The sequence below is a fragment of the Mobula hypostoma genome, chromosome 1 (assembly GCF_963921235.1).
Source record: "Mobula hypostoma chromosome 1, sMobHyp1.1, whole genome shotgun sequence".
Lineage (NCBI taxonomy): Eukaryota > Metazoa > Chordata > Chondrichthyes > Myliobatiformes > Myliobatidae > Mobula > Mobula hypostoma.
In genome coordinates this window covers 38704295-38717567 of record NC_086097.1, presented here as the reverse complement: position 1 = coordinate 38717567, position 13273 = coordinate 38704295, and the positions used below count along the sequence as shown (strand labels likewise).

Here is a 13273-nt window from a genome sequence, read left to right as displayed (position 1 = left end):
TTTTGAGTTCATCAATGTGTTTACGTAGTTACATTCTAATGTTTTCATCATCGGTACTTGTGGTTATTAGTTCATCAACTTAATTCCATTGACAATAATTTATATTTTCTTATCCATGATAATTTGAATGGTGTTTTGAATTCACATCATAAGGTAAATGTATGTAAAATTCAGATTTTATGTATTTTATTTGTCAAATAATGCTCACACTCCTTATCCATAATCAACAGATAAATGAAACTACCTTGGTGAAAACTTTGCATATAGATCCTGTGATGTATCTATACTTCTGAATTAAAAAAGAGCATGTGTTGGAAACACTCGGAGCTCAGGCAGTATCTGTAGAACCAGAAATAGTGTTCACATTTCAGGTCAAAGGCTTTTCATGAGGAATCTTTCCAGTTCTGACAAAGGGTCCTCAACCTGAAATGTTAACTCTTTGCCTCTTTTCACAGATACTGCCTGACCCTCTGTGCACTTCCTGTGTTTTCTGTTTATATTTGAGATTCACAGCATGTTCAAGTTTTTGTTTTTCAAATGACCATTTCAACCGTTCATCAGCAGCTGCCTGGTTCACTGTCACCTACAATCATTACATAACTGGACAACCTTGTCCACTTCAGATTCTTCTACAATTGCCATTGCCCAGCTGCTCTGGCAAATCCATATTAGAACTCAGTCCCACACCGCCAGATTCAAGAAAGCTACTTCCCTTCTGCCATTTACTTCTTGAACTAGCTGGCAAAACCTTAATCACTACAGCTTAACAACATTACGACCATATTGCACTAAACTTGGACTTCACAAATTATGCAAAAAATGATGGTGTTGGTAATGGTGGTAATGTTATATGGATCAAGGGCTTATCAATATAATTAGTATAGTTAAGCACAAGATGGTTGGCATAGATTTCTCTGCTGTATGGCTCAATGAATCTATGATTCTAATCCAACATTCTCATCTGACCAGACTTAACTGAAGGCTGAGTAGGTCCATTTCTCCTGTTGACACTGCAATAAAGCCACATTAATCTAGATTCAGTTTACAGTAATATAAACTCAATAATTTATTTGCCTTGAGGCCAGCTGTCAATGAAGCCGGGTTTTGTGTTCAGTGTTCAGTTTTGCTGTTGTAATCATGGATCAGAAGTGATTGTCTTACCGTGTGATCTTTATGCTCACAAAGAAATAATTTAGGCTCACCAAGGATCTCACAAAATCACATTGACCTCAATGATCCTGCACATACTTAAATCAATTCCATTTGGATATACTGCCTGATTGCATTGCCTCATGAGAGATTTAATGTTCAGGGCACGTCAACGAGTTGGTGCAAAAATTTTGATACTACTTTGGCAAATAGGAGCGGTGTCCTCCCTGCACAGGCCAACAGTTAATTCTAACCTTGGCACATAATAAAATTTTTAAAACATTAGATGTAATAGAATAAATAGCTCTTTGACCCTTGAATCAGCTATAGCAATAAAAGTGATCATGAACTCCATTCAAAGTTCTCAGCTGATCCCTATATTTCTTTATTCATCCATAGCATAAAGACTTTTCTCAGCCTCGAATACAGTCAAGAATTAATAGTTAATTTTACCTTGAGATAGGAACAGAATCAGGCCATTCTGCCCACCAAGTCTGCTCTGCCATTCTATCATGGCTGATTTACTTTCCCTCTCAGTCCTATTTTCCTGACTTCTCCTCTCAACCTTTGCTGAAGAACCTGTCACCCTCCCCTTTAAATATACCAATGACGTGGCCTCCACAACCATCTGTAGCAATAAATTCCAGATTTACCACACTCTAGCTAAAGAAATTACATTAAAACATAAATTGGATCATGCACCAGAGGTTGCCCAATTGTGCTTTAAGTGAATTCTGGGACATCTGGGATGCATTGGGTTTTTGTCTAACATTAAGGGGCATTTTCAATTAAAAGCATGAAATCATTATATTTATTTCGATATAAATTTTAAAAAATTTCTGAATTGAGGTTGAGCTGGAACAGAAATTCAGTTAAGATTTATGTTAGAGCTGTTTCCCTTGCTAGACCCAATTAAGCAGAGGTACTGCACTGCCCTTCCTGCCAAGGATCAGCTCAGAACATCATTATCTTTCAATCACTGGCTTGCCTGGTTTTGCACTGGAACAGCTTAGATCCTTGTCTCAAATGGACATTCATCCCTAGTTCAGCAGCTCGTAGCACCATCAAACTGGAATTTGATCACCCGTTCTGGTCATACTCAGTAGTTTGGTCCCATCATAAATCTCTAAATGTGAAGTTAATCTCTAAACCGAACAACAATAGTGATACTTTGTTAAAACCACACGTTTGTATTTGTGATAGAGCAAATGCAGTAAACTGCTTACCTGCTACATAGTCACCAAATCCTACTGTTGTCAAGGTGATAACAACAAAATAGATGGAGTCCAGTGTTGTCCATCCTTCGATGTGTTTAAAAATAATTGCTGGGATAGTCACAAAAACAAGGCAACCCGCTAAAATGAAAAGGATTGTGGAGATGACTCGTATTTTAGTTTGACTCACTTGCTTTTTCTGAAAACAAAAGAAGTAATAATTAAGTTTTACTTTTAAAGCTGATGGCATAAATTGAATTAATGCAAACTGCTAGATACTGAAATAACATGGAAATAAATATAATGAATAGAAATATAGAAACATAGAAAATAGGTGCAGGAGTAGGCCATTCGGCCCTTCGAGCCTGCACCTCCATTCAGTATGATCATGGCTGATCATTCAACTCAGAACCCTGTACCAGCCTTCCCTCCATACCCCCTGATCCCTTTAGCCACAAGGGCCATATCTAACTCCCTCACTATTAGGGTCACAAAATACCTTGTGAAAAAATAGAACATTTCAAGAAATGTACAAATAGATTTTGGGCACGAGAAATTCTGCAGATGCTGGAAATCCAAAGCAACACACGCAAAATGCTGGAGGAACTCAGCAAGTCAGACAGCATCTATGGAAATGAATAAACAGTCGAAGATTCGTCTTCAGGATTGAAAAGGGAGAAGATGCTAGAATAAAAGATGCCAGAAGAAAATAAAATAAACTTTATTTTGGCATCTTCCCCCTTCCTTTCCAGTCCTGAAGAAGGACCTTGGCCCAAAATGTTGACTGTTTTTTTCATTTCCATAGATGCTGCCTGACCAGCTGAGTTCCTCCAGCATTTTGTGTGTGTTGCAATAGATTGTAGCCATTATTTGAGCTCAGTTATCATTAAAAATAGATGGGATTAAATGAAATAGTGCTAAATATTGCAGAATTTTAAGTGTTAGACAAAAACTATCTGAATACTGGTTAGCTACAAGCTTTGAAATTGTTTCAGAAGTTAACTTGCCATTCTTTTCAACTGAAATATTGTCCCCAGTGGGGAATGACGTTCTTCCATTGAGTGTGCCCATTTGGAAGTATTCAAACATATTGTGCAATGATGCCCAAAGTGCAGTAGTACCCACTGTCATATTAATGAGATGAAATCAGATAAGATGAGGTGTATCCCAGTTGCCATGGAAAGCAAGGGAGGGGATTGCTAGGGGCCCTGATGGTGATTTTAATTATTTTCTGGCCAGAGGTGAGGCACTGGAAGACAACAAATGCGGTACCTTTACTCACGAAGGACAGCTGGGATAAACCAGGTAAATATAGGCAGCAAGTAGTACAAATTGAGAACAAATAAAGGACAAAAGGAGGAATATGCAATTCAGCTATGAGATTTCATTTTGGGAGGTGGTGTGGTTGGAGTTAAGTGTACCTAATGGGGTAGAGTGGGAGTCCTTTCTAGGAACTCCATTAAGCCATCAAAAGAAAATTGTAGAAATGAGGAAATCTGCAGATGATGGAAATTCAAGCAGCACACACAAAAAATGCTGGTGAACACAGCAGGCCAGGCAGCATCTGTAGGAAGAGGTACAGTTGACGTTTCGGGCCGGGACTCTTCGTCAGGACTAACTGAAAGAAGAGATAGTAAGAGATTTAAAAGTGGGAGGGGGACAGAGAGATCCGAAATGCTAGGAGAAGACAGGAGGGGAAGGATGGAGCCAAGAGCTGGACAGTTGATTGGCAAAAGAGATACCAGGCTGGAGAAGGGAGAGGATCATGGGACAGGAAGCCTGGGGAGAAAGAGAAGTGGGGATGGGAGCCCGGAGGGTGGAGAGCAGGCAAGGAGTTATAGTGAGAGGGACAGAGGGAGAAAAAAAGGGAGAGAGAAAAAAAGGGGGAAAAAATAAAAAATATATATTAAAAATATATTAAATAAATAAGGGATGGGGTGTGAAGGGGAGGAGGGTCATAACGGAAGTTAGAGAAGTCAATATTCATGCCATCAGGTTGGAGGCTACCCAGACGGAATATAAGGTGTTGTTCCTCCAACCTGAATGTGGCTTCATCTTGACAGTAGAGGAGGCCGTGGATAGACATGTCAGAATGGGAATGGAATGTGGAATTAAAATGTGTGGCCACTGGGAGATCTTGCTTTCTCTAGCGGACAGAGCGAAGGTGTTCAGCGAAACGATCTCCCAGTCTGCATCAGGTCTCGTCAATATATAGAAGGCCACATCGGGAGCACCGGACGCAGTATATCACCCCAGCCGATGCACAAGTGAAGTGTTGCCTCACCTGGAAGGACTGTTTGGGGCCCTGAATGGTGGTAAGGGAGGAAGTGTAAGGCATGTGTAGCACTTGTTCCGCTTACAAGGATAAGTGCCAGGAGGGAGATCAGTGGGGAGGAATGGGGGGGGATGAATGGACAAGGGAGTCGCGTAGGGAGCGATCCCTGCGGAAAGCGGGGGGGGGGAGGGAAAGATGTGTTTGGCGGTGGGATCCCGTTGGAGGTGGCAGAAGTTACGGAGAATTATATGTTGGACCTGGAGGTTGGTGGGGTGGTAGGTAAGGACAAGGGGAACCCTTTCCCTAGTGGGGTGGCGGGAGGATGGGGTGAGAGTAGATGTGGATGAAATGGGAGAGATGCGTTTGAGAGCAGAGTTGATGGTGGAGGAAGGGAAGCCTCTTTCTTTAAAAAAGGAAGACATTGTCTTCGTCCTGGAATGAAAAGCCTCATCCTGAGAGCAGATGCGGTGGAGACGGAGGAATTGCGAGAAGGGGATGGCAATTTTGCAAGAGACAGGGTGGGAAGAGGAATAGTTCAGATATCTGTGAGAGTCTGTCGGCTTATAGTAGACATCAGTAGATAAGCTGTCTCCAGAGATAGAGACAGAAAGATCAAGAAAGGGGAGGGAGGTGTCAGAAATGGACCAGGTAAACTTGAGGGCAGGGTGAAAGTTGGAGGCAAAGTTAATGAAGTCGACGAGCTCAGCACGCGTGCAGGAAGCAGCGCTAATGCAGTTGTTGATGTAGTGAAGGAAAAGAGGGGGACAGATACCAGTACAGGCTTAGAACATGGATTGTTCCACAAAACCAACGAAAAGGCAGGCATAGCTGGGACCCATATGGGTGCCCATGGCTACACTTTTAGTTTGGAGGAAGTGGGAGGAGCCAAAGGAGAAATTGTTAAGAGTAAGGACTAATTCCGCTAGACTGAGGGGAATGGTGGTAGAGGGGAGCTGGTTGGGTCTGGAATCCAAAAAGAAGTGGAGAGCTTTGAGACCTCCCTGGTGGGGGATGGAGGTATATAGGGACTGAACATCCATGGTGAAAATAAAGTGGTGGGGGCCACGGAACTTAAAATCATTGAAAAGAAAATAGTCTTTTTTCCATTTAACTATAGGCCACCACTGCCGATAAAACAGAGGAGGTTGCTCTTGCATTAGTGAGGAGGGCTACAGACTTATTTTTGATGGGGCTTTTTAGATACTATAATCCTTATGCCCTATAAATATCTGGTTGATTTTACACTAATATGCAATGTATAAAGTATATATGACTTCAGTTCTATTGACAGCAATTTGGCAAAACGGAGATCACAAATGATTACTCTAGAAAATAGTGTTGTTGGACATGTTTCTTATGGCTGGTTGCCAGCACCATTATCCTTCATCTCATAAGTACAAAATTTAGCATTATTTTAAAAATAGTTTCTTGAGTATTATTTTCTGAACAATTAAGTCAGTACCTGCTAAATAACCAATAGATAGAAGTGCCCACTTTGAACAAAGAGAGTTTCCCCTAGATTTTCCTGATCTCCTGGCCAAGCTCTAAGACAGATCAGCACGTTAACAACTTCTGTGAATTTTTTAATGCAATTCCACTGGGAATTGCACTTTTCTCCAAGAAGAAAATGTCTATGCAAATTGAAAGAACCTATCTGAGGTCCAGGCAGCAGTGTAATACACATTCAAAATTCAATTTTAGTCTGAGTTTTGGATTCATTTTGGGATGAGCCAGAACGCATTTTGGGTTTTAAAATACCATCAACACTTTTGATGTAGTTAAGTTACGATTTTATTGTGCTTAATACTAAATTTGGTAGAATTGGGTAGAAGAGTCATCTGACGTCCAAACTGATCTGATGTTTCTCCCTTAAGGATAGGATGGTAGTGTAGCATGTTGCACATTGACATATCAAAGCATTTGCCAAGGAATAACAGGGTCCATCCCTATCTTTAGCCCTACTATCAGTGTAAGGGGTGGGGAAAAAAAGCAAAATATTATCTTGCAGTCTCGAGGGAAAATTAAAAGGCAAAGCACCCCTTGTACTAAACTCAAGAGCAGTACCAGTTAATAAATTGCATTTCAGTTGGATGTTGCATAAGGAAATGGTATGGTCTGAGGCCAGACATCCCCTAAATTCTCAGCGTGTGGGCTTCAGTGGGTAAGGGCAGATCAGTGAGGTAGGTCAATGTTGGGTGGGGTGAATGGGAGCAACTGGCCTGAAATTGTGACGTCACAGATTCAAGATTTTTAATTGGCATTCTTCAGTACGTGAGTGTAAAGGAGAACGAAATGATTGTCACCCTGAATCCAATGCAGCATAAAAACCACAACAGGCATAAAGAGCACAGTAAAAAAACACACACACAAACACACACACACACACACACACTAAATATAAATATAGAAGCAATAAATATAAATATAAAACCATGTGATGTCGGCTGAAGACAGGTGAATGATGCAAAATTGTTGAGTATTTTCTGATAAATTTCTACCGTATAAGGTTATTTCTGAAGAGATATTGCGTTTCATTGGCTTTGTATCTGTACTCGGCACAATGACAATAAAGTTGAATCTAATCTAATCTAATCTAAAATTGAGACAAACCACAAGTGTCATGTGGACACTTCCTGCGCACTAGAGAACCTCATCTCAACCTGCAACAGCTTGAATTCTGGAATGGCGAAATTCCAGCCATCAGAGCTGGAATTGCGTCTAAAGTCGCTGTGGCATATCTGCAAGGTGGGGGATTTTGTAGTTAGTACAGTGGCACTGAAGTTGAAGACTACATGGACAGAAAATGAATGACCTCCAGGCAGACCAGGATGAGTAAGAAGATAGTCAAGGATTTTCCTGAGGCCATCACATTCACTGACCATTTTAGGTACTGATGGTTCCTCGAGAGATTGCAACCAGGGCCGTGAGAAGGAAGAACAGGAGAGCAATGCTGATCAAAGATCCAATAGTTAGGAGGACAGACAGGTGAATCTGTAGTTGACAACGTGAACCCTACAATGGCATGTTGCCTTCATGGTGCCATAGGCAGGGATGTCACTAAGACAGCTGCAAAGTCTCCTGAAAGGAGGAGGGTGAAGAGTCAGTTTTGGTCCACATATACAAATGGAATGGATACAAATGGATTTCAAGATCATTATATAGATTGACTAGACAACAATCCATTTTAGCAGTGTGCCAGGTCTTGAAGGGTGTGAGGGAAGAGAAGTGAGGGCAGTTACTGTTGCAAGGGAGAAGGTGCTCAAAAAGCTGACGAAACTCGGACCAGGTGAACTGCACGCGAGGGTTCTGAAAGAGGTGGTGGTAAAGATTGTAGAGGCTTCCGTAATGATCTTTCAAGAATCATTGGACTCTGGCATGGTTCTGGAGCACTGGAAAATTGCAAGTATCACTCCACTCTTTAAGAAAGGCGGGAGGCAGCAGAAAGAAAATTATAGAGCAGTTAGTCTGACATCAGTGGTTGGGAAGATGTTGGAGTCGATAGTTAAGAATGAGGTTATGGAATACTTGGTGACGCAGGTCAAGATAGGACAAAGTCAACATGGCCTCTTCAAGGAAAAATCTTGCCTGACAAGCTTGTTCAAATTCTTTGAGGATATTACAAGTAGGATAGATAAAGGGAGATGCAGTGAATGTTGTATATTTTGGATTTTCAGAAGGCCTTTGACAAGGTGCCACACATGAAGCTGCTTAACAAGTTAAGAGCCCATGGCATTACAGGAAAGTTACTAGCATGGTTGGAGCATTGGCTGATTGGTAGGAGGCAGCAAGTGGGAATAAAAGGATCCTTATCTAGTTGGCTACCAGTGACTAGTGGTGTTCTGCAGGGGTTAGTGTTGGGACCACTTCTTTTTATGCTGTATATAAATGAGTTGGACGATGGAATAGATGGCTTTGTTGCCAAGTTTGCAGATGATATGAAGATTGGTGGAGGGGCAGGTAGTGTTGACGAAACAGGGAAGCTGCAGAAGGACTTAAACAGATTAGGAGAATGGGCAAGAAAGTAGCAAATGAAATACAATGTTGGAGAAAGCATGGTTATGCACTTTGGTAGAAGAAATAAATGTGCAGACTATTTTCTAAATGTGGAGAAAATCCAAAAGTCTGAGATGCAAAGGGACTTGGGAGACCTTGTACAGAACACCCTGAAGGTTAACTTGCAGGTTGAGTCAGGGGTGAGGAAGGCAAATGCAATTTTGGCATATGTTTCAAGAGGTCCAGAATACAAGATCAGGGATGTGATGCTGAGGCTTTATAAGGCACTGGTGAGGCCTTACCTTGAGTATTGTAAACAGTTTTGGGCTCCTTATCGAAGAAAAGATGTGTTGGCATTGGAAGGAGTTCAGAGGAGGTTTGCAAGGGATGATTCCGCGAAGGAAAGGGTTATCATATGATGAATATTTGATGGCTCTGGGCCTGTACTCGCTGGAATTTAGAAGGATGAGGGGGGATCTCATTGAACCCTTACGAATGTTGAAAGGCCTAGACAGAGTAGGTGTGGAAAGGATGTTTCCCATGGTGGGATGTCTAGGACAAGAGGGCACAACATCAGGACTTAAAATAGAGCTGCAGAGAAATTTCTTGAGCCAGAGGGTGGTGAATTTGTTCCACAGGCAGCTGTGGAGGCCAGGTCATTGGGAGTATTTAAGGCAGAGGTTGATGGGCCCCTGATTAGCCACATCATCAAAGGATATGGGGAGAAGACAGGGGAGTGCAGTTGAGGAGGGGAAAAAAGGGATCAGCTGTGACTGAATAGCAGAGCAGACTCAACAGGCCATATGGCCTAATTCTGCTCCTATGTCTCATGGTCTTATGGTGCAGGAAAATAATATTTTGGTACAAGATGTGCCATAATTTTTGAATATTGTGGCAAGCCCAAGGGGCTGATTAGCCTAATTATCATGCTCTTAAATCCTTTATGAATTAACGTATCATATAGGCATAAATCTGAATAAATTCACCCAACTCATTCTGCATGACTTGCTCAGAGTCTATGTGTAGTGTGAGGGCGGCGTCGACCTTTTGTTGACCTCACTCCAATGACACTATGTTAAGGCCAGTCAGCTCTTCCCAAACATCACCTCTTGATATTTTTCTTTTTGTTATGGTGGAAGTTGGATTACTGTGGAAGGTTAAAAATACTCATCCTTCAGAAAACAATTGAACCGTTTTCCCAGACCCTGTTCGGACAGTTTGTCCTCAAAGCAACACACACACAATGCTGGAGGAACTCAGCTAGTCAGGCAGCATCTATAGAGGGGCTGAGAATCTTCATCAGACTGGAAAGGAAAGGGAAGGAAGCCGTGGAGAGGGGAAGGAATACAACCCGCTATACACCACAATTTGTCCCCAGAGCTGAATGACCACTAACTTTCCACTCTCTCTGAATTCTCTTCAGATGTGATGTATCCCACATAATTTCCCAAATATCCTTCACATATATTGTTCTATCAAAATCTATCTTCACATACAGTGTGTAAGAGTTAATTTTGCTCTGAGGTGCTCTGGTGTCATGTTGTTCTGCGTTCTATCTGTTAGTCAGGCCAGGAGAGGTCTTCACTGGGACAAAGTAACTTAACGCTCAATAAATATTGGATTGTGAGCTTAGAATTTTTTGGATGGCAATTGTTCCAAAATAATTGCTGAGGAACTGGTAACATATATTAATGAAATACAATACATAGGAAACCAGAATATCAAAGTGAAAATCCATTTTGCCTGTAAAAGCACACAAGGAACATTGAACAAGACTTTAACACATATTTTAAGCCCTTTTAGTTGACGGTCTTTGTACAGCAACAAATTTGTTATCGTTATCCATAAAATTGCATTAATATCAACATTAATAGGCAAACATTCATTTCAGTCATGGTGGATAATATAATACATTAAAATAATAAATATTTGTCAACTTACTCTGAATACTTTCTCCACTCTTGCAATACTTTTACCGAAGATTGTGCCTAATTGATCCCCAATCCCTGCTAATAGAAAGCCGAAAAGTGGAATGCCAAATAATGCATATAAAATGCAGAATATTTTCCCTCCATGAGTACTGGGTGCAATATTCCCATAGCCTATTGAAATAAATAAGAACATTTTTGGGGGTTGAACGACATAAACAGCTGCTGTTTAGTAAATTAGTTGTTAAGAAATAATCCATTAGATCATTAAACTGTTCTAAAGATATAGAAGTACAGCACAGAGATTCAAATCCAGCAACTATTAATGTGCATAATTAAACTGTTGCTTTCTTTAATGTCTAGATATCTTAATCTTTACGTAAGGAAGCAAGAAAGTAATAGTAGGGCAAACAACAGGAATTCTGCAGATGCTGGAAATTCAAGCAACATACATCAAAGTTGCTGGTGAACGCAGCAGGCCAAGCAGCATCTATAGGAAGAGGTGCAGTCGACGTTTCAGGCCGAGACCCTCGGCCTGAAACGTCGACTGCACCTCTTCCTATAGATGCTGCTTGGCCTGCTGCGTTCACCAGCAACTTTGATGTAAGTAATAGTAGGGGACGTTTTCAGCAGTTGTACAGGTGTTCAATCCAAGATAGGCAGGTGCCCTTAACTTGCATAAGAAGAGTATGTCCCTGGGGGTTCGTCCATTGAGGCTTTATGGTTGGAACTTAGAAAGAGGAAGGGAGTGATAACTTTGATGGGATTTTACTAAAGACCCTTCCACTCACTCCCAACTCCCCAATAAGGAATTAGAGGAGTAAATATACAGGGAGATTGCAGATGGCAGAGGAATAATAGGCTTGTAATTGTAGGTGGTTTTAGCCTTCCTAATATTTGCTGGGACTGACAGAGTGCTAAGGGGTGGAATTTGTTAAGTCTGTGCAGGAGAGTTTTCTCATGCAATATGTAGATGCCCTGAGCAGAGAGGGAGCAACATTTAACCCTGTACTGGAAAATGAGACAGAGCAAGTCACTGAGGTGTCAGAAGTCCAGCACTATGGAGCACCATGGCCACAATGCTGTTAGTTTTACAATAGTGACAGAAAAGGATAGAACTGGTCCACAGATTGAAGTCCTAAATTGGGCCAAGGCTAACTTTGATGGCATTAGACAGAAACTTGCAAAGGTTGATTTGAAAAGGCTGTTTGCAGGTAAAAGGATTTCTGGCAAGTGGGAACTTTTAAAAGTGGGGTAGGAGAATTCAGGGATGGCATATTTTTATTAGTGTGAAGGGTAAAACTGGCAGGATTAGGGAATTTGTTTCATATTGATATAGAAGGTCTGGTCAGGAACAGGAAGGAGGTATACATCACGTATAGGCAGTTGGGAACAAGTGAACCCTCTTGAGGAGTTTAAGGGATGTAAAAGGACACTTAAAAAAGAACTCAGGGGGCAAAAAAAATGACACGAAATAAGGAGTAGGTGAATCCTAAGAGATCCTATAAATATATTCGAGATTGAAGATCGTTTATTGTCACTTATCATCACACAAGTGTAAAGAAGAGCAGAATGATTGTTGCTCTGGAGCTAATGCAGCATTAAAAACACACAATGAGCACAAAGAATACAATAAAAGCACTATAGATATAAATACATAAGATTAGCTTAACTAGATAGACTGATTGAACGTACATAAAGTGACCCTACGTTCAGGAGTATCTGCACAGTACATAAGGTGACTCTGATAGGAAATGATAAAGTAGGGGTGGTGGGTGAGGGGATATGGTGGGTGGGGGATGTGCTGGGGTGGTTTAATGGGTGGAGGTGTTGATCAGCCTGATGGCTTGGGGAAAGTAACTGTTTTAAGTCTAGTAGTCCTGGCATGAATGCAATGTAGCCTCTTCCCTGATGGGAGTGGGACAAAGTCCATGAGCAGGGTGGTTGGGATCCTTCATAATACTCCTAGCCTTTTTTCAGCACTTTTCTGTAAATATGTCTTTGATGGTAAGTAGGCGATGTGTTTGTGCAGTTTTAATTACCCACTGTGGAGCCAAAGGGTAACAAGGGAGAGAGTAGGTCCACTTAAGGATTAATGTGGTCAGCAATGAGTGGGGCTGCAGGAAACGAACAATGCCTTATCTGTACTTATCAAATCTCTTGTCTGTACTTATCATAGAAAAGGTCATGAAAGCTAGGGAATTCAGGGAGCAAAATAGTGAAGTCATAAATAGAGTCTGCATCGCAAAAGATGTGCGAGACTATTTTGCCTCCCAAAATTCCCTAGCTTCCATGGTCTCCTCTTAAAACACATAAAGGTGGATAAATCATGAGGCTCTGAGCAAACGTTTCCAAGGACATTGCGGGAAATCAGCAAAAGAATTGCTGGGGCTCTGCCAGAGATATCCGTATTATGGTTAGCCATGGGTAAGGGTGGTTAATGTTGTGCCGTTATTTAAGAAGGGCTGCAAGGACGAGCCATGGAACGATAGACAGTTGAGTCTCATGTTAGTGGTGGAGAGTTACTGGATGGAATTCTGAGAGATGGGGGCTACCAGCATTTGGAAAGATTGGAACAGAGTAGAGATTATCAACATTGTTTTGTGCATGAGAAACGGGGTCTAAAGAATTTGATTGTGTTTCTTGAAGAGGCAACCAATAGGATTGACAAGGACAGGGATATGGACACAGTCTACTTGGAGTATAGCAAGGCT

At 41.4% G+C, this 13273-nt stretch overlaps 1 protein-coding gene across 1 annotated transcript in view; it reads right to left on the bottom strand.

The window, feature by feature from the left end:
• The window catches only part of LOC134353866 (potassium channel subfamily K member 10-like), a 45285-nt gene that overhangs the window by 19015 nt on the left and 12997 nt on the right, over positions 1–13273 (bottom strand). Inside the window, exons 4-5 of the mRNA XM_063062391.1 lie at positions 10573–10733; positions 2376–2562 (exon numbers count right to left, since the gene is read on the bottom strand). Coding sequence (XP_062918461.1) covers positions 2376–2562; positions 10573–10733 — 348 coding nt within the window. The remainder of the gene's footprint in view (positions 1–2375; positions 2563–10572; positions 10734–13273) is intronic.